The sequence below is a fragment of the Apodemus sylvaticus genome, chromosome 6, assembly GCF_947179515.1.
Source record: "Apodemus sylvaticus chromosome 6, mApoSyl1.1, whole genome shotgun sequence".
Classification (NCBI taxonomy): Eukaryota; Metazoa; Chordata; class Mammalia; order Rodentia; family Muridae; genus Apodemus; species Apodemus sylvaticus.
The window spans coordinates 128,901,939-128,923,907 of record NC_067477.1 but is presented as its reverse complement, the minus strand read 5'-3'; the positions used below and the strand labels follow the sequence as shown (position 1 = coordinate 128,923,907).

Sequence of the window (21,969 nt, the reverse complement as noted above, 5' to 3'; positions counted from 1 at the left end):
TTGTTTCTACTTCCACTTTTAGATCCTGGATGGTTTTATTCAGTTCCTTCACTTGATTGTTTGTGTTTTCCTGTAATTCTTTAAGGGATTTTTGTGTTTCTTCTTTAAGGGCTTCTGCCTGTTGACCCATGATCTCCTATATTTCTTTAAGGGATTTTTGTGTTTCCTCTTTAAGGGCTTTTACCTGTTGACCTATGTTCTCCTGTATTTCTTTAAGGAAGTTATTTAAGTCTTTCTTGAAGTCCTCCATCAGCATCATGAGATACGATTTTAAAACCAACTCTTGCTTTTCCGGTGTGTTGGGGTATCCGGGATTTGCTGTGGTGGGAGAACTGAGTTCTGATGTTGCCGTGTGGCCTTGGTTTCTGTTGGCAGGGTTCTTGTGCTTGCCTTTCACTATCTGGTGCTAGTTGGTATTGTCTCTGGCTGGAGTTTGTTCCTCCTGTGGGCCTGTAAGCCTATGTCCTTACTCCTCTGAGCTCAAAAGAGAGAGCACTGCTGGGAGATATCTCTCTCCTAGTGAGCTATGCACAGAAGATTGTGGAGTTTTCCAGCTTCCTGATGCAAATGGTGGCAGGTGGAAAGACTTCTGTCCCAGCTGCTCCACTGATCTTAGGCCCTGTGTGATCCTAGCTGGGTCCCTCCAGAAAGAAGGTGGAGATCTCACCTCTGAGCTCAAAAGTGAAAGTCTGTTGGGATATTACTCCCTCCTGCCGGGCTATGCACAGCAGGCTGTGGAGTCTCCTGGCTCTCTGGTGCAAATGGCGGCAGGAAGACTTCTGTCCCAGCTACTCCACTAATCTTAGGCCCTGTGTCTATATTACAATTCATAATAGTATCAAAATTACAGTTTTGAAGTACTAATGAGAATAATCTTTTGGTTGAGGTCACTACAACATGAGGGACTGTATTAAAGGGCCGCAGTGTTAGGAAGGTTGAGAACCACTACTCTAGGGAAAGGCTCATTCCTACACCTGTCTGGTTTCCATTCTTAATGTTCATGGTTAGTGAAGTTTCACCGTGAGCTCATACAAAGTCTACCAGTGCAAGCCAGAAAGCCAAGGGTGTCAGAGTGGCACCTTCCCATTGCTTCTCTCTCTTCTCTGCTCCCAAACAGACCAACACATTGCCATTGCGAAGCCCTGCTGTGCCAAACTAAAGTAAACTAAAATCCAAATCACTCCATTGTATGTATCAGCCACAGATAAACCTGAAGGACATCATGCTGAATAAAATAAGCTGGCCACTGTAAAGCAATTGACATAAGGTTCCATTCATAAGTCATACCTAAAATAGATTCATGGAGACAGAGCATAGAGGCAGTGGCAGGTGACAGAACAAGGGGAATGGGAAGTTGTCGATGGGCAGAAAGTCCTATTTATGGATGGTGAGGTTCTGATTGGTGTTCAACACTGTGCCTACACAAAACAACCCAGGCTGTGTATGTAACTGTTTGTTCAGAGGCAATGTTTCCTATTAACCTGTGCTTGTCACAGTCAAAAGAGAAAGCAAAAAGGACTTCTGTATCCAATCAGAAAACCAAGGTGCACGGAACAACCTATTTTAAGATGTGTTAAGATGGAAAAAGCCATTTTACTCTCAGGCCTCCTTGGTAAGAACAAAAAACGCTGCATTTATCTTGTCCCACATGTCCAGTCACCTCAGTGATTCATTAACTATTACCAGATACAGAAACAAGCAAACAAACCACGAAGGTGGCAGGGTAACGCTCCTGAGTGTCTTAGCCCACAGGACACCTGTTACAGGAGCTAGTTCTTTGAGCGTGGCTCAGTCACAGACACACCCATACCTCGAAGGCATGCAATGATTAATTTTAATTATTTATTGATATTTTATTTTCTTTTACATGTGCGGGTATTTTGCTGCATGTGTGTCTGTGAACCACTTGTGTGCCTAGTGCCCAATCAGGCCAAAAGAGGGCGACAGATCCCTCGGAAATGGAGTTACAGACTATTACAAACTGCCATGTGGGTGATGGGAATCGAACCCTGGCCCTCTGCACCAGCAGTCATTGCTCTTAACAGCTGAGTCATCTCTCCATTTGTAATTATTTTCTTGAGCTGGGCATGATGGCACAAGCTTGCAATGCTTGTAGTCAAGTGGTAGAGACAGGAATGTTATAGATTTAAGGTCAGTATGGGCTACAAAGTGAGAACTTATTCCCCACCCTCCGGATGGAGTTGAAAGTTGTTATTTTTAATTCTATAAATTTAGACTGCAGAAAATTGTGTCAACTTCTGGTTTCCAAAATGATATGCCTTAAAATGTGTGATGAGAATGTGAGACAGACAGAGGACTCACAATCTCAACATAGTCAGGGGACCTGCCTTTGCCCTTATCTGTGGTAAACAGCTGTAACTTTCCTTTGCCCTCCACAGAACACATATCGGTTATAGTACTCATTCAGAAAGCAGATATCATATTTACGATTACATCTTTCATTTTTTTTATAATCATGCTGTCCTCTCACCTTAGTCAGGAACTGCGACACACCTGTAATCCCAGCATCAGGAAGGTAAAAGTAAGAGAATCACAGACTTTGGGGCCAGTTTCTGCTGCACAGGAAGACCTTGTCTTAGAAAAACAAACAGAAAAGGAATAAGGAAAACCTTGATGTCCTTTCCTGACATAACTGTAATATAAACCCTGCTCTTTTCCCCAGTCCCATCTCTTTAATTTTTTATGCACTCACGTATACTCACACACACACACACACACACACACACACACACACATACACACACACACACACAGAGAGAGAGAGAGAGAGAAAGAGAAAGAGAGAGAGAGAGAGACACTAATGTAAGAAAAAGAAGAGAATGAGGTTAAAGAGGAGATAATAGCTAAACTCTAAAGGGAAATAATTTACACAATCACAACCATAGTGCAGCAAGAAAAAGGGAATATTAAAGTAGCAATCTGCATTAAAGTGCACACAACTGCAAGAAGAAAATGGCTTCGTTTTATTTAGGCAATATAGCTCATTCCAGTAAATTGAAGAAAATTGCACATTGAGTCATTCATTCATTCTACAGATACATTGAAGAAACAATTTTCCTACTCTCTTCTAACTGGGGCATTCAAGGGGTCTATCAAATATGTATACAGTTTTATAGGCTCAAAGTGCATTTAAACAAATAAAATCCCATTAAATAGCTCATTGTTTTGAAACAGGCACTAAATAAATACGTGACACATTATTCCAAAAAGGTCTTAGAAATACTTGACTGTGTTTGTACATAAAAAAAATTGCTTTCCTGCACTGTGTAACTAAAGGCCAGACAATGTGTAAACAGGAACTGTCTCTGAATGAGAGCATAAAGATTGCATCTTTAGAATTTCAATGGTACATTAGAAGTACATTGTTGTAAACACTAATTAGCAAGCAACACTCTACGGACAGTATTTATGTATTCTCTGCAACTATTTTCTGCTGAATTTTCTCCTTTTTAACTGTATGTTCAAAGAAGCTTCATCTGAAGCAATTATGCATATATAAGTGGTTTAAATGATTGGTATATGATCATGACTGGTGATAGCTTTTCTCCAAGTGGCTTGAAGTTGTACTCAAAAATAAGTGGGTTCATTTTTTTAACTGACTCAGTTAAAATGTGTCTCTCATCTAAGGTTTTAGCAAACATTACAGTGCAGTTAAATTTTAAAACCTTTTATTATAATCATTACTGCTATTGCATGTGTGTGTGGGCATAGTGAATGCCTTTACCTGCTAAACCTTCAGGACGGACCAACATTCTAACTCTTTGTAAATTACTCAGTATATGCCTGTCATTCGCCTGTGGAGCTTACAGAGGAATTAAGAAGAGAGACTAATACAAGTCAGGGGAGGGGTGGGGAGCAGAAGGGAAAGGAGAGGGGAAACTGAGTCAGTGAAGCTAGCAGCTCCTGCCCAGAAAGAGGAGAATAGAGCCATGCATCTGTCAAGGCTCTTTGTTACATGAAATAGATGCTCAGTTTATCTGATTATGAAAAAGAGATTTTTTTAAAAACAAAACAAAACATTATAAGGCTCACATCACTGAGCAAACTGAAAAAAAAAATCATAACCAGGACATGAATGCCTCCGACATCTTCCTACCATCCCCCCCATAGGCAAATTGTCTCTGAAGATCAGATACTTCTACTGCTGTCCCAAGGAAACAACCTTTCTTTCCAAGTTAGCTGTCAGTCATGTGAGCTTCTTACTAATTTAATCCTCACCAGTAAAGCCTCTGTTACATCACTATAACCGGCTACCAAACTCCCCTAAGGCAGGGAATTGCCCAGTCTTGGCAAAGGTGCTCTCAGGTGGGAGAGACTAAGGCTCATGGAACATCGGGACTACTTCATTCATTCAGCATCACTTATTCTTATTAAGTAGCTACAGGATGCCAGGCCCAGTTGCGTGACTTAGTCCCCCAGACATTATATTGCATTAAAATTTTGTATATGTTTCTCTTGGCATTCCAGTCCCTTCCACATTACCTACCCTAAATTAAAGGTTGTCCCAGGGCTGGGATCTTGTCATATTATGTGATGTATTGCCATGTATTCAATAAATATGTATGAACAAATAAATCATAAAGGAACAAAATGTTATATAAGTAAATGGTACAAGAAAGAGCATCGTCGATGTGGAATTCTAGATTAACCTTAAAGAAAAAAATCTAATCTAGAGTGTTCGTGGGAAAGGGAACAGTATGTAGCACATCCTGAAAGCGTGGGGTTGAGGGATAGATAGTACAGAGATGGTACTGATGGTTAAAATGTGAAATGTCCCCGTGAAGTATCTGAACATTCAATCACAGACTGGAGGTACTTTTTGAGAAGTTGTGAAATCTTTGGGAGGTGAGTCTACCTGGAGGAGGTAGACCACTAGAGGCCTAGTCCCATATTGGAGCCACACGTCTCCCGGTCCACTAAGGTGTGAGGAGGCACAGCCATCCCAGCTACATGCTCCCACCCCCATGGACGAACTGTCATGCTGTCCCTGCTGCTCTAACTTGTTTTCTGTCACTGTGATAAACACCATGACCAGAATAAACTTCGGGGAGGAAAGGGTGTATGTCACAGGGTCACAGTTCGCCACTGAGAGAAGCCAGGGCAGGAATTCAAGCAGGAACTGAGTATAAACCACAAAGGAATATCGCTTATTCGATTGCTCTCAGGCTCACTATTAGCTAGCTTTTCCCTAAAGCCCAGACCCCCCTGTGTAGGAATGGAACAAACACAGTGGACTGGGCGCTCCTGAATCAATCAGTGTTGGGCTGAAACCCCTGCTCTGCCCCTGCACAAGCTGGGAAACCCTGTCTGCCCTCCTTCCCCAAACCCCCAGCCCCACAGAGAAAGTTCCCCCATCATCTTGGAGAAAACTTCAGGCTAACCTGTCATCACTCCCTGTCTCCCCATTTCCAGCAACCCATTCAAGAGAACCCACCCAGGGACTCCATTTTTGACCATGTGTGGACTCAGTCCCGGCTCCTAACTGGCACATTACTCATCCCCAAAGCTCTATAGAATCCCCTTGCTTTAGCCAGGATATGTGACTTCACTGACCTCCACCTTAAGATTAATGTACCCACCTATGAACCTCCCTGAAAGCTGGCTCCTAATAAACCTGCCTTTATCTACTTTTTATCTTTGTGTCACTGAGGGAGAGAAAAGGCCTATCAATTAGGAATCAAGACAATGCCTCAGAGATATGTCCATGGGCCACTCTGATTTTAGACAATTCTTCAGTCGAGGTTCCCTCTTCCCAGATGACTTCAGTTGACAATAAAAACTAACCAAGATGCGGGCCACCATAGACTGTCTCCTCTGAAATCATGTGCTCAATCATTCTTTCCTCCTTGATGATGTTTATACAATCATGTATCTTGCTGCATCGAGGAGAAAAGTAACTACTGCAGTTGGCTCTATTCACGGTTCTTAATTGAAAAGGGGACAAGGCACCTACACTGAACAGACAGCATCAGCGTAAAGGAAAGGAGAGCAGCAAGAATGATGCTGAAAAACCATCCGGTAGTTCTGAGGGATATTCCTCTTGGCTGCAGAATATGTACATGAGATGACAAGGAAGAAGGAAAGCAGCAAGCAAGGTTGAATGAAGTTCAGGGGTGCAGTGATCGCCTACCCTTTAGCACCCCAACTTTCCTACTTTGTTGCCCACAGTTCCTTTCCTTTATCCCATGACTGCTCACAACAGCCACTGCCAATAGGATGATGTTCTAGTTTCATTTCTGTTGCCATGATAAAGCAACTTGACCAAAAGCAGCTTAGGGGAGGAAAGGGCTTATTTGGCTTAGAATTCCAGGTTATGAAATTAATGTTCCACCTTGACACTCAAGAGAAGACAGAGGATAAATAAATGGATCCCTGTTTGCTTGTTTTCTGTTTATACGCAAGCCAGCTTAGGGAATGGTGCCACCCACAGTGGGCTGTGTCAATCAGCAAGACAGTCCTCCAGAGACATTCGCACAATGTCTCTGGACATTTAGATGATTTAGATGATTTAGATGATTCTTCGGCTGAGGATTATAGGTGGTTTCAAATTGTATCAAGATGAAAAAAACTAACCATCATAGGCAGTTATAGCAATTTTCCTAGCTGAGAGATACTTCCTGGGTTGGTGTTTCTTTTAGACTTATGCAAACAAATTGCATCTAATTCAGTGCCAAACTGACTATCTACCAAGAGTAAGACTGTGTATGACTATGGTATACAGATGAATGAAACTATCATCTCCCCAGGAATCTTGTAGCCTAAAACAACATCTAAATTCTGATAGTTAATTGTGTACATTAAACACCTTTGAAATGAAAGGAATTGACAATCACATCAAAACAGGGAGAAATTGTGAAGCAAATTTCCTATGCTATGTGCTCACAACCATTCCATTTTAAAAGTATATCTTGAGGTGGGATAAAAACAAATAAAATTTATTATAGAAATGTACGGAACTGCCAAACATGAAAAAGAGGTAAAGTCTTTCCGTTCTAAAGTTGTTTCTGTTGACTTCTAACTTCCTGAGTTTTGAATAAGTAATATTCAAATGGCAAATTGCAGCTGGATAAAGTTAAATTCATCTGAAGGCATCTGCGGTTATATTTTAGGATGGACTGTGTATGTATGTGTGTATGCATGCACATGTATGTGTATGCAGGAGAATGTGTGTGTTGGGGTGCATGTGCATTTGTGCACATGGAGGCCAGAAGACAACCTCAGGTGTCTTGTCAGGGGTTGTCCCTCTTTTATTTTTTGGAACAGGTCTAGGGTGAGTCACCAAATGAAATAACTTAGGACTGACCTTGGGAAAAGCTCAGGTGACAGGACTCCATAAGGAACTTTGCTCTACCGCCCCACCGTTCAGGAGCTGACCACTGGGCAAGAGAGAAGAGAATCTCAGTTACCCACTGGCATCCATTTCTGGACCGTGAGAAACATTCCTTTAACAATTTCTAATATCTGATTCAATATAGAACGGCATAGCTAATTTAATGCTGTTGAAATAGATTTTATTCTACCTATATCATATTTTGTCATTTTAAAACTCAAGAGGTTTTTGTTTTTGTTTTTTTTTTAAACCGTTCAAATACTGTTACTAGCTCAAATCGGTTAGACTAAACTGGATGGCACATTCATTATTTACTTAGGTGATTGGCCAGATTCAAGAAATGTAACAACTTTCGGGAACACAAAGACATTTTGCTGGAGAACAAGAATTTGTGCTCTTGGCCCTGAGTTCACTGGTTTGGCTCAGTCTTTGATGAAGATTGTAAGGACAGCATCTCCAGGATCCTAGGCAATCAGACGCCTGGCTGCAGGGGCTCAGTGTAGTTTCCGGGACGCTCCCTAGGGGGCGGGCCTGCGAAGCCGACGCTCAGGTGCGCGTTCCACGGAAGGCTCCCGGGCGCGCTCCCGACCTCACGTGACCGGGTCTCGGGGTCGCGCCCGAGCGCCATGGCGGCGGCCGGGGCCGACCCGGGCTCTGACCCCGCCGGCGGCCCCCGGTTCTTCTGCACCGCAGGCCGCGGCCTGGAGCCGTTCTTGATGCGGGAGGTGCGCGTGCGGCTGGAGGCCACGCAGGTGAGTCGGGCTCACCGTGCTCGGGGGCGGCCACGTCCCCACCCGGTCCCCTCTTGCCGCCCGCCGCTTGGGACTCAGGCTCGGGACGGACTTGTGAGCACTCGCACTCGGCACCCATCCTGTCGGGCAGTGGGCCCCACGCAGGACCTTCGAAGACTGCTGAGAGCAGCCGGCTGCTCTGGTGGTTTCGATCTTTATCCAATATGGTCACTGCACATTTGTCACAGCCGAAGTTTTAAACAACGGGATGCGAAAGCCAGTTTTGTCCCGGATTCCTAAGAAAGAAACTACGAAATGGCAATAACTGGAGTTAGAATCCTTCCTTTATATCTTAAATGCAGATATACTTTACGGTCTTACTTGAGTCTTGTTACTTGACAAGCTTGGGTTTTACATTATAAGATGGCTATGAGACATACTCAGTACACCCAAGACACACGTGGTAAATAGTAGCTAGAACAGGAACTCTCTCCTGCCAGCCTCTTGGCTACCCGTGCGTTTCAGTGAGTGATTAGTGAACAGATTTCAAACTTACCCGAACATGCTAACTGAGTTCTTGAAAACATAAGGGAAAGGATATCGTAGGTTAGGTCGGTACTTTTGTGTGTGATGTGTTCTTGGAAAGGGAAAGCTTGCTAAAACCAAACTAGCTGCTCACTTCTGGGAGCAGTGTTCGAAGCCCACACAAGGACTCTCTGCCATGGTGGGGATCCAGATGTAGATGGTGGAGATGGAGGTGCAGGTGCAGTAGGGAGAGTTGCCAAAAATAGCATCAGCCACATTAATCTAAATTACTTATCTAAATAATAATGTCTGCGTTCATCTAGTATTTTTTTAATTGTGTGTGCTCATATGTATGCAGAGTACTGGTGAAAGCCTGAACCATCAGCTCATCTCCCTGGAGCTGGAGTTATTGGTGATTGTGAGCTGCCCTGCGTGGGTGCTGGGGTGCAAACATGGATCCTCTACAAGAGTAATACCTGGTCTTAACCAGGTGAATCCAGTGTTGTATTCAAGTTACACAATTACAAAATGATGATGGTGATATTAAGATTCTGAAATCAAGCAGAATTCTATAAAGTCCAACCCAGCCACTTGTGGCCATATATATGTTGCAGGGCATTTGCTCACACTGTGAACCCCAAGATTGTGTTATTTACTGAAAAAAAAAAAACTGTTTCTATTTGTGGTATGGCTCAGCCTTTAGCACCCACCTTTAATCCCTCTGGCTGGAATACAGACACGCCCTTAGCACACATCTTTAATCCCAAACAATGAAGGTAAAATGCCTAGTTTGTAGGAGGCAGCCATGTTTGAAAGTGATGTCTAATTGAATGGCAGACAAGGTGATGAATCAGAGAAGGATTTCATAGAATAAGGACACGCCCAACTCTCAAGAGAAGAGAGAAGAAAGGGAAGCTACTGAGCAGGGGCAGAGAGAGAAGAGGAGGAGACAGTTTTACCTCGACAGTTACAGAGAGACAGGTTGCAGAGAAATAACAAGCTAGACAGGCGAAGACAGAGCAAACCAGAGAATGAAAAGAAGCCAGAAGATTAGAACAGATTGCCAAAGTTAGGATGAGGCCAGGGAGAGCAATTCAGGAGAGGCAGACAGAGAGAGAGAGAGAGAGAGAGAGAGAGAGAGAGAGAGAGAGAGAGAGAGAGAAGAGAGAGAGAGAGAGAGAGAGAGAGAGAGAGAGAGAGAGAGAGAGCAGATTGAATCAGTCAGCTTGGAGAGGAGTTTGAGCCAGAATTGAGTTGAATCAGCCAGCCAGAATTCAGAAAGATCTAGAAAGGGTGAGGTTATTATCAGTAAGTCTCAGAGGCTGCAAACATTCTATACCTAGATTAGATTGTACAGAGGCTAGAAGCTTCCAGGACTAGGCCTAGGTTAGCAGACAGAGGCAGTAAGCCTCTGAGACAATTATATCTGGTGAATAAAAGTTACTTTTACATAGTGAGGCCCAGAAATTTGTTTTGTTAACTTGGTGAGCTTAGGGTGGAAAAATGACAATGTGTCATCCAGTCTGGTTATTTAAGATTGTTAGAAAAAGTCTTCTGTTTGTCTCCTTGGAAGATAAAATCGTTTGAGGAAAACTTCCAACAGCGAATGAAGATCTGTTTGTACCAGTCACTGGCCTTTTGCCGGGCTGTCAGGCCGTGTGCTCTCTCTCTGGCCTGAACAAGAATAAGTTCAGGATAAGCATGGACATCTGTAGTTTTCCAAGACTTGTAAGATCAAAAAACAAAAAGAGTCCCATGCAAGGCATTTGAAAAAGCCATGGCTGGAACAGCATTTTAAATGGCCTGCGCTTCTGCAGCAACCAGCTGTGGCTGCTGAGCCCCTTCCTCAAGACCTCCGTGGAGTGTTAGCATCAGGGCAGTCCAGCTGCACAGCTGACTGACTGACCGTCCTTGATCAAAGCAGCCAGAGCAGCAGAGAAGGTCTAAAGCATTGGAGTCAAATTTCCCCAGCCCCCAACACCTTCGCTTATTTAAAGGAAAAACAAAAACATTCAGAGGGTTATTTGTAGAAAATGATTTGTAATCATTGATATCAGTGTTTAACAATACTGCAACAATAAGCTTACCTTCTGCCCCAGGGTGGGTTCCTCTGATCTGTCTCACCCTAATATCTGAGGATGTTAATATCTAAGGCACCTCCCTGGACACAAATGCATGGTTGCTCAAGTCGATATACAAAGTAGTGCTTATAACTTGTTCATGTGAACACTGCCCGGATAGCGGAGGGCACTAATGCTATGCCAGCTGTTAAGCAAATTGTTTAGGAAATAATACCGAAGAAGGAGTCTGTGCACGTTCAGTATTTACTTCCTAAATATCTTCTGTCTGAGATATCGAATCCACCAAAGGGCAGACATGGAGGATCAAGTACAGAATGTAGCACTGAGGGAAGGCTCTGCTCTAAAGCCACAGTAAAGAACATAACACGCTAACACAACCTGATTTCGTATAAGTGTTCCATTCTCTAAGTGTCACTTCTTGACTGATACCTTCATGAGGACACTCAACTGAAGAGAGATAGCCTGGAGTGCATAGCAGACAAAGTTAGTTGGTATTCCATAAATGCTCTCCTACAAAATGACTTAATCAAGGATACTTAAAACTCATTCTTGTGGGGCTGGAGAGATGGCTCAGAGGTTAAGAGTACTGGCTGTTCTTCCAGAGGTCCTGAGTTCAATTCCCAGCAACCATATGGTAGTTCGTGACCATCTATAAGGGGATCTGATGCCCTCTTCTGGTGTGCAGGCATCCATGCAGGCAGAACAGTGTATACATAATAATAACTAAATACATGTTTTTTAAAAGATCATTCTCCTGGTGAGAAGAGTCTCCTAGAAATGTAGGTTTTCTGGAAGAAAATTAATATTCATAACACCTGAATTTATAAAACAGATTAATTCAGAAGTGACTGTTTACTTTTAGAAGGTAATCACTCAATTTTAATCAGTGCTTTTATGACTTTAGGGAGTGTTAAGACTCACCAGGGAAGCTTGTTGAAGGTGCAGATTCCTGGGTAGAGCCCCACAGGTTTTTCCTTCAGTTGGCTGCTAGTGAGCCCTGGTGTTTGCATTGGAACAGGAAAACACTCTCCCCTCCCAGGGACTGTCTGTCACTCAGGTAAATCCTCTAAACAGCTTGCAGCAGAAAGCCTCCTGTGTATGCCTTTCTGGTGTTTTTCATGGACACAGAAACAAACAGAATAATACGGGGGATTCACCATGTTCATCAACCAGCTGCCTTAGCTATCAGCACACAGCAAGTTCTGCCTCAGTCATCTCCTGCCTCACGTCCAGCCCGTGGGATTTATGTGTCTCTAAATTAGGATGTTCAGAGCAGGGCATAGAGTGTAATGTAACGGAGGTGATGAAGCTTTTAAAATGTCACCTTATCATTTACATAGCTAAAAAAATTCCTTATCAACAAATACCTAATTGGTATTCAAAGTTGAATTTGTTTTTAATACCACTTTTCTTTTTTAAGTTTGTGTGTGTTAGTAAGGATTTAAATGCCATCCGCACATTGTGATTGATTCATAGTCTTTTTCATCTAATGTATAAATTTACCTGTGCTTCTCTTAGAATTTTCATGTTAAAGTGACTGTTGTTTGCCCTTAAGCTAAAGCAATCTGTAAAATAAAAGCTATGTGCCTCCCAATTGGCTTCTGTCACACTTCCTGTCATCTTGATTAGTCATGTGTGGCTTCTATGATATTTTTTATCTTTGATGTTGTATTTATATCCCTTAAAAAATATTAAGCTATTGTCAGCTCAACAGGGCCAGTTAGCTCAACATGACCCTCCATGGCTGTGCTATCCAATAGCGTCACTAATAGCCCTGTCAGTGGCTATTTAAAGTTAACTAAGAATCCGCTTTTTCAGACACGTTGTTGGCACTTCAGGTGCTCATAAACTACACATCCTGGACTAGATACAAAGTTACCCTAGTCTACCACAAACTGTGGTAGTTTGGATGAGGTTCACCCTCGTATTCATATATTTGAATGTTTGGTTCCTAATTGTTGCTCTGTTAAGGAAGAATGAAGTATGGCCTGTGTCACTGGGGATGGTCGTCAAGGTTTCAGAAGCCCATGCTAAGCACAGCCTTTCTCTGCCTCTGTCGCTCAGTCTCTCTCTCTCTCTCTCTCTCTCTCTCTCTCTCTCTCTCTCTCTCTCTCTCTCTGTGTGTGTGTGGGGGGGGGGGGAGAGGGGAAGGTGGTGGTGCTGGGGGTAGGGAGAGAGAGAGAAGAAAGAAAGAGAAGAGAGAGCGAGCTAGAGAGCGCTTGTCTCTATCTCTCCCCCTTCTCTCTGGCTCCATCTTGAGGATAAAATTTTAAGTTTTCGGCTATTACTTAGCCTTTCCACCATAATCCCCACCATGATAATCATGAATTTTCCCTCTGCAACTTTAAGCAAGCCCCTAGTTAAGTGCTTTCTTTTAAAAGCTGCCTTAGTCCTGGTGCCTCTCCGAAGTAATAGAAATGTCACTAAGACACCAACATTCCAATGGCATGACTTTTTTTGGGGGGGGGGGTTGGTTTTTTGAGACAGGGTTTCTCTTGTGTAGCCCTGGCTGTCCTGGAACTCACTCTGTAGACCAGGCTGGCCTCAAACTCAGAAATCCGCCTGCCTCTGCCTCCCAAGTGCTGGAATTAAAGGTGTGCGCCACCACCGCCCGGCACAATGGCCTTTTGTATCACTATAATTGAATTCTGCATACTGAATACTGTATAAAGAAAAGAAATTTACTTTTTACAGCCCAGGAGGTTCAGAAGCCCAAGAGAGAGGGACTGTATCTGAAGTTCTTGCTACCCTCTAACATGGCGGACAGCTTCCAGGGAAAGAAAGTAAGAGACCATGCAGGGGCACTGGGACCCAGGTTTGTGTTTGTAAGAAGTTCATTTCCTCAGTCACGTCAATCCACTGTGAAGCTCTGCCTTAGAGAGCTCCTACCTCCCGTAATGCATAGAACATTATATTTCTAGCACAGAAACAATGGGGATTGGGAAACCTAGGACCCCATCCTCTGTATTTCCTACAGACTGAGTTCCTGTGATTTGGTCAGATTGAAGCTTGATTCCCATGTTCCAGTGGTGGGGTGAATGTCATTAAAGGTATGTGGGCATTTTAAAATATTTAATACACACATTTAGATCACTCTCAGTACAGAAAAAAATATATTTATAACAATATGTAATGTCTTAAACACTAATTTTTGGTAAGGATCATAGTAGCAATAGTTGTCTTTAAAATAAAATTGAATGTAGTGGAGGTGATGCTATGCTAGCGGAGCAGAGGCTCCTGTCGATTGACTCATTGATCTTTACAAATCCACACAGCCAAAACTATTAACCCAGGCCTTTAGGAGGCCAAGTAGTTTTTCTTTTTTTAATAGTGTCGTGACAATGGGGTATAGTTGAAGATAAGGGGTTATTTCGTGGTTATTTCCGAGGGACAGCATGACTGTATAAGCCTTTCAAGATTCTGTACATTCCTTTTCTTTCAATTTGATGCCATTTTGAAAATTAAATCGATTTTTAGATTCTGTCTTATAAAATGAACCAAAACAAACTTAGATACCACCACAGGTCACTTAGTACTTTAAGAATCCATCCTAAGTCTAAATAGTATCAGTAGAATTAGAACTTCGGTGCCTCCCAGTGATACTGTGGTCTACCTAAATTTACTAATCATTAGCCTAAACTTGAGTCCATAAATGTAAAAGACAAAACTGCTAACCACTTATGACATACTAGCAAGGAAGGGCCCTGAGCTCATGCGCATAAGTGTTAGACACTAGACCAGTTGGTTTAGACACTTCGTTTTCATTTGATTCAAAATGGGAGAAACAACTTGTAATTAGCTTTTCAAATAGCAAATATTGAGATGGAAATGCTACATTACAATATTATAGTTGAATATGATCCATTAGAAGCAATAAACCAAGGCCTAAGAGATCCTCATAGGTAAAGGTACTTGCTGCCAAGCATGGCAGTCTTGAGTTCAGAGGAAGGAGAGAGCTGACTCCACGAGTTGTCCTGGGACCTCCACATATACACTGTCATGCACATAAACATTCACACAAATCAACACGTGTTAACAAGTAGCAGTAGCTGCCCTTCCAGAGGATTTAAGTTCAGGTCCCAGCACCCACATTCAGACAGCTGACATGCACTTCCAACTCCAAAGGATCCATCTGGTCTCCATGGCATCCAGACAACACACATGACATACACACATGCACATAAATAACATTTTAAAATGAAGAGAGAAGTTGAAAGGCTAGGGAGATGCTAAGAGCACAGTACTGCTCTGGCAGAGGGTCTGAGTTAGGTCCCAGCACCCACGTCATATAGTTGACAATTGCCTGTAATTTCAACTCCAGGAGACTTTGACAACTGTGAACTCTTATGTTACCCAAACACGTATGTGCTTATCTACACACATACACATGATTACAGATAATAAAAATACATCTTACCCAAAAGCAATGAAAATTAGCTGGAGGAAAGGGGAAATACTAGTTTTAGCTTTCAGTTGTTTTTTTGTTTGCTTGCTTATTTTGGTGTTTTGTCTGCATTTAGGTCTGCGGGAGGTGCCAGATCCCTCCGCAGTTGTGAGCTGCCATGTGGGTGCTGGGAATTGAACCCCAGTCCTCTGGAGGAGCAGCCAGAGCTCTTGACTGCTGAGCCAACACTTCAGCTGAGTTGGTGAATTCTTAAATACTGGAAGTCATTCTCCCCCGCCTTATTCACAAAGAGAAAAATACTTGTGTTCACATATGTGATTGTGTGATTCTCACAGTGGCTAAATCAGTAAACTGCTTCTGATAGAGTGCTTCTCACATGCAAAAAGTCTAGTGGGCCTTACGTAAACTCTAAAGGTGGTAACAGTGCTTTGAGTATTGATTCTGGATTTGGTGTTTTAATTAACCAACATCCTGCATATGCCAAGTTTTCATTTGTGTCCCTTGATACCCTGTCATGCTCTTGTCAAACGAAGCAAAAATCGTTGCTAAAATCCCTGGTCTAGGTGTTTATGTTCATTTTCTTGTTTTTATTACTTTAATCTCTTTTTAAATGTGTATCCGTGTTTTGTTGCATTGAACTGTATCATACTTATGCAATGCCCTTAAAGGCCAAAAGAGGGCATGGCATCAGATCCCCTGGAATAGGAGTTACTGATCTTTGTAAACAGCCTATTGGGTGCTAGGAACCTCATCCTTTGCAAGAACAGTAAGTGCTCTCAACCACTGAGCCATCTCTTTTGTCTCTGTTACTTCAGTCTTAAAACCATTCATCTTCAGTAAATACCTTTGTTTCTTCAGTACCTTGGAAAGGATTTTAGGTTAAGTTGCATAATGACCTTTATATATATAAGATTTATTTTATGTGTATTGATGTTTTGAAGAGGTCAAAAGAAAGTATTGGATCCCTAAAACTGGAGTCATAAGTGACTGTGTGCCCTTGTGTGGGTGCTGGGAGTTGGACGCCCAGTACTGCTGGGTAACTGCTGAGCCATCGCTCTCGCCTCTGAGTGATAACTTCTTAAGCCTGTGGTTTCTTCACTCATTGTGCATGGAGTAGTAGAATAGCTGGGACTAGGTACCATAAAAAAAGAGATGAGATTTATTTGACTCAACATCATGGTAGCAGAAAGTTGAAATAGCATGGATAGTGACTAAAATGCCCACGTCCATCTCTACAGTGAGATGGAGAAGCTTCAGAGAGCCAGTCTGAAGGAGGGGGGCGTGTCTGCAGGAGAGAGATGGGATCCACGCTTCTCTTATCGCAACCTGCTTTTCTGGGAAGTAGCTACCTTCATGAGACCCAGCAGTAACTATGTGACCAGCCTTGGTTTCAAGGTCATTGTGTCCCAGTCACCGCTTGCTAGGCTGAGTCTAAAAGTTCTGCCAGATTTCAGTATCTCCACAGTGACCAGCCTCCCTTACTTGACCCTTGGGGTACGCACTCGGCCTATGGCACAAGGTGCATCACATTCCCTGGTACCTTACTTCCAGATAACTTAGGATTGTGCCAGTCAGCCTTGACCATTGTGGAAAAAAAGGACTCCAGGACCATCAATGTCCTCCCTGAACTTGAGGACAGCCAGAAAGTTCAGGATCCCTTTTGCACCATGAGCAATTTCCTACACCACACTCAGCACCCTCGCTGTGGATCAGTGAGTTTCCCGTCCCTCCTCCCCAGTGGACCACATGCTCATCCCAAAGACTGTGTGATGTGTATTCCTCACTCCTGTCTGTTTTCCTGTGCCGTGGCCATGTGCCCCATCGTTTCTACCTCAGTAATCTAGTTCTCCCTCCAACATCACATTCTACACCAGTCTTTTATGCCCCTTCAAGGTAATTTTCCTGTCAGCTAAATCATTGCCGTCATAGTTCTCATCAGAATCCTTTAATGGTTGCCCATTACCATCTGTGATACTCAGGATTTCATGGCCATATATCAGGCTGGCCTAAGCTATGCTGTCCGTTCCCCTGACATTATCAATCAGCATAATTCAGCCAGTGCTGCCAGGATCTGACAGTTGGCTGCAGCCTGGTTTTTGTTGCTTCTGCACCTGCTCCTGTTGGTTGGAATCCTATGCTCTTACAAGATCCTTCTCCCAACATTTAAAAATGGTGGCTTCCATGTTCAGTGCTAAATTACTGTGTATCAGATGCACTGGGGTTGTCTTATGAGTTTTATATCTTTGTTTACATATCTGTTGCATTACTTTTCAGTATTTGCTGTAGTTCAGTATTTTCCCCAGTAGACAATGGAAATATTTAAGAAACATCTGCCTTGGTCTAGACACCTAGTTTGTGCTAGGTAGAACACCTTTCTTTTGCCTACTTTCAAGCAGTGGTTGGGGTTTGGTAGTGTAATTGCTAAATATTTTGTTTCCAAATTTTCCAGTCACGTGGGTGTGTACTTCATAAGAAATAGCATGATAGACTGACTACATGACCACAAACAGATTATTTAGCCTACAAATCTACCTAAGTGTTTTTACTGTTTAAAGAAAAAGCACGTGTTGGCAGTACCTACCGCAGAACCTCACCTAAGACAGATGCTCCACACACGATCAGAGGCAGAAAGTGGTCCCTTTTCTGACCCACAGTCATACTAATATCTGTTTTTCTGTGTCTAGGTTGAATATATTTCAGGAAAAGTGTTTTTCACTACCTGTTCAGATTTGCCCTCGATGAAGAAGTTAAAGTCAGCGGAAAGACTGTTTTTGTTGATCAAGAAGCAGCTGCCCATTGCAGGCTCTTCTCTGCACAAAGGTACGACGTGTCCCTGTTGTTTTCACCCACCTGCTATGTGACACCAAGGTTACTCACTCAGAAGTGTGTGTCTCCATTTCACACTCCCGGGTACGTCCATGCTGTGTCAGTTACAGACGTCTCAGTACAGGGCATTGTCTCATAGCTGTAGCTATAGCTGTAGCTGTGGCTGTAGCTGTAGCTGTCTCATGGCTGTGGCTATAGCTGTAGCTGTGGCTGTGGCTATAGCTGTCTCATAGCTGTAGCTGTGGCTGTAGCTGTAGCCGTCTCATAGCTGTGGCTGTGGCTGTGGCTGTAGCTGTCTCATAGCTATGGCTGTGGCTGTGGCTGTAGCTGTCTCATAGCTGTGGCTGTGGCTGTGGCTGTGGCTGTAGCTGTCTCATGGCTGTGGCTGTAGCTGTAGCTGTCTTGTGGCTGTGGCTGTAGCTGTAGCTGTCTCATAGCTGTGGCTGTGGCTATAGCTGTAGCTGTCTCATGGCTGTGGCTGTGGCTGTAGCTGTAGCTGTCTCATAGCTGTGGCTGTGGCTGTAGCTGTAGCTGTCTTGTGGCTGTGGTTGTAGCTGTAGCTGTCTCATAGCTGTGGCTGTGGCTGTAGCTGTCTCATGGCTGTGGCTGTGGCTGTCTCATGGCTGTGGCTGTGGCTGTAGCTGTAGCTGTCTCATAGCTGTGGCTGTGGCTGTAGCAGTAGCTGTCTCATAGCTGTATATGTAGCTGTGGCTGTAGCAGTAGCTGTCTCATAGCTGTAGCAGGCTCTGCGACTTCTCTGTGGGGCCTGCTGCCTTCCCTCTGGGTTTTATTGTTCATGTGTTTTTCTTTCTAGGGATAAATATGCTCCATTGTATTTATTTGATTTTTCGAAGCGTGTAATAGCCAGAATACAATTATGCATCACAAGTTGATAAAAACTGTCATCTTATAAATTTTAACTGAGTGATACAGTTGGAAAATTACTACATAGTAAAATTTTCTTCTCCTAGAACCTTAAGTGTTTTCAACCAACTTATGACTATGTATAAAAGGAGCTTAAGAGATTTCTTAACTACTCCCTAACTTTAAAATTATGTTGTATAAATAATTTCAAGATCGTGATTAAAGACATTTTCAAAAGGCAGACCCTGTAGGATTTAACACTGCCTTAACCTTAACTCTGATTACTTTGTGCATAAGACATCAAAGAATTACATAAATCTATAAGAAGCTATTTCAAGAAATAAGTGCAAATGATAGAAATCAAGACTGGAAGAAAAAACATTAAAAAAATCCTAAGGCCTTGTGGGTAAATCCTGAGGCATTGTGGGTAGCATAGTTTCTTTCCAGTCATCGCAAACTGTTATCTTGAAGGAAGTAGAGTAATAATCTTCAGATCATCTTGGTGGCTTTGGCTAGCATTTGTTTATAAGAAAAGATTTAAAGTTCTCTGGGCAAACTGACAACCCTTATTTTAAAAGTGGCTTGTGTATCTGACATTTAATTTCAGGAAACTCAGCTTAAGGTTTATGTCAAGTTTTCTGTGGTCTTAGATGAAACCCTGTCTTAAAAAACCAAAACAATAATAATAATAAAAATATTAACAACCCTCACAATCACTGGATAAATGTGGAAATCACTTGGCTTTGCTAAGCAAATACAAGGGATTTCTATAAATTTGATAAAACTTAGAGCTCTGAATGTAAAACAGCGAGGTTTATTCTGCTTTATATTCTTTGGGTAAATTACATAAATTCTAAATAAAAGTGAGATTTTGTTCATGTAGCAATTCTTGTTTGTGCAGCAATTCAGCAAAATATTTTAAAGAAATAAAGGTCATAAAACCTGGGACTGGGGAATGTTAAATGGCAATTGTCTATAAAACTTGAAGATGGGTAAACTGAGGTTTTGTTTATTTAGGAAGAATACTTAATGAGATGCAAAGATTTATACATGACGATCCAGGAAGTTGGCTGGAGGCCATTTCCCTTTGGAGAAAACTTCTCAAACATGATCCAAAAGGAGAAAGAATTTCTCAAAGGGGTGCTAACCCACTAAAACGAAAAGCAGGAGAAAATGAAATTATCATTGCTAAGAAATTAAAAGTAGAGGAGATACAAGTAGCTGCCGAGAGCCGTGGGGAAAGCCAGCCGGGCAGACTGCTGCAGGGCTCAGCAGAGCGCGGGGAAGCTGTCACTGGACCTGAGCTTCCGGAACAGAGACTCTACAGTGTCATGGAGAAGGCAGCTGATGCTCAGAACCAGGAGGACTTGACCTTCAGGGTTTCCTGTCGCTGCAGCGGGAACATCAGAAAGGTCGTCAGCGGGCAGGTAGGCTCATCTCCCAAGTGGGATCCTGCTTTCCAAAAGCACAGCTCTGACAGAACAAGTGGCACGGCCCAGACAGGTGATGGGGTCAGAGGCCACAGGACTGTACAGCTTTAAACGTGCAAGTCCCTTTTCAACTCAGCTCCAGAGGCTCCAGAGGAATAGCATGCTATTCCATATAACAGCTTTCTTTTGCTTTCTGCATAAAGGTTTCTCTAGGGTCATAGTTGTCCTTTGCATTTGTGAATCCCAGTGCTGTGGTCTTAGTATGTTGGGGGTACTTCTTTATTACATCGGTATGCCTGTTGAGGACCACCCTGCTTGTGTGATGTTTTTAGACTTGTCACTGGGACCTAGACCACAAATACACCAATGCACAGAAAGTCTGACCATCTAGGAAAGGGTTGTGTCTTAGGGTTTTACTGCTGTGAACAGACACCATGACCAAGACAACTCTTATAAAGACAAACATTTAATTGGGGCTGGCTTACAGATCCAGAGATTCAGTGCATAATCACAAGGCAAGAGCATGACATCAGCCAGGAAGGCATAGTGCAGGAGGAGCTGAGAGTTCTACATTTTCATCTGAAGGTAGAATCCTAGCTCCCAGGCAGCTAGGACAAGAGTATTAAGGCCACACCCACAGTGACACACCTACTCTAATAAGATCACACCTTCCAACAGTGCCACTCCCTGGGCCATGCATATACAGACCATCACAGGTAGAAACCTGTTTTCATCCCAAGATCTCATTTACAAAGTTCAGTAGCACCAAGTTGGTCTGGATGTTTTTAGCGAAACTTAGAATCACACAGAGGTTGAATCTGATGAAGCTGATCTATCTGGTCATGCAAACATAGGATGGTCATGTTTAACCTTTCTGTGTATGTTCATTCCTTTATTAGAAGGGTCACGTGTAGCAGGTCACGGTCTTATGTCACACATCTAGGATTGCCAGAGTAGAGATCCCAAGGGGTTTGAAGATGGAGAAAGTGAATTCCACCCCTATTGCCTACATAGGCAATCTGTGGAGCATGTTTTAATATCACTGAATGGCCAGCGGGTGCTATGACGTGGTTTTCCCCCAGGCTGCTAGCTTTTATCTGTTTTAAAGTTTTCGTCTTTCTTACATTCTTACCTTTTTAATAACTCGCCACTTTGTAGGAGGCAGGAAGAGTGGTTGGACTTGCTCTCATGAGGCAGTTTGGATGGAAAGCTGACTTGAGGAACCCAAATTTAGAGGTAATGAATATCTATCTCAACCTCTACACGGCAGCATCGGCTCCTTTTCATACTTCTCTTGGGAGCCTCAGTTATAAAAACCATGTCTGCATGGACCCAGCAGCCAAACAGTGCAGACAATGTCTTCCCCAGACTGGAGTCCCTTGGCCACAGCTGAAGAAAAATTCATAGTGATGTTACAGAGAGACTGTCTGTGGTCTTCACATGTGTACCATTCAGGAGACGTGACTAGTGGCTTTGTTGGACTTGTGGGATTATGTTTGCCTTTTATTGGGAACAAATACATATAGAGGCTAACAAAAAAAATAGCCTTCCCTATACTTTAAAAAACATTTTCTGAATTGATTTGGCAGGCAGGCAGTTGGTTTCATAATTTCTGTATAAATTTATTCCATGTGATACAACTTTATATGGGGACAGACTTGACCAAATAAGTCAGAACCCTTTGTGAGTTGTTGGCTTTTTTGTCCCCCTCCCCGCCCCCCCCCCACACACACACACACTTTATTTGGTGTTTTTC

The 21,969-nt window shown here is 42.9% G+C and overlaps 1 protein-coding gene across 6 annotated transcripts in view; it reads left to right on the top strand.

Moving 5' to 3' along the window:
• Nucleotides 1-7,899: 7,899 nt before the first annotated feature.
• Nucleotides 7,900-21,969, top strand: part of Thumpd2 (THUMP domain containing 2) — a 39,286-nt gene continuing 25,216 nt past the window's right edge. The window contains exons 1-5 of one of the 6 annotated variants that reach the window (XM_052186465.1): nucleotides 8,025-8,103; nucleotides 13,383-13,471; nucleotides 17,778-17,913; nucleotides 19,801-20,210; nucleotides 21,372-21,449. In XM_052186465.1, coding sequence (XP_052042425.1) covers nucleotides 13,445-13,471; nucleotides 17,778-17,913; nucleotides 19,801-20,210; nucleotides 21,372-21,449 — 651 coding nt within the window. In that variant the 5' untranslated portion in view covers nucleotides 8,025-8,103; nucleotides 13,383-13,444. The other 5 variants (XM_052186466.1, XM_052186468.1, XM_052186463.1 and 2 more) reach the window with 5 other exon arrangements.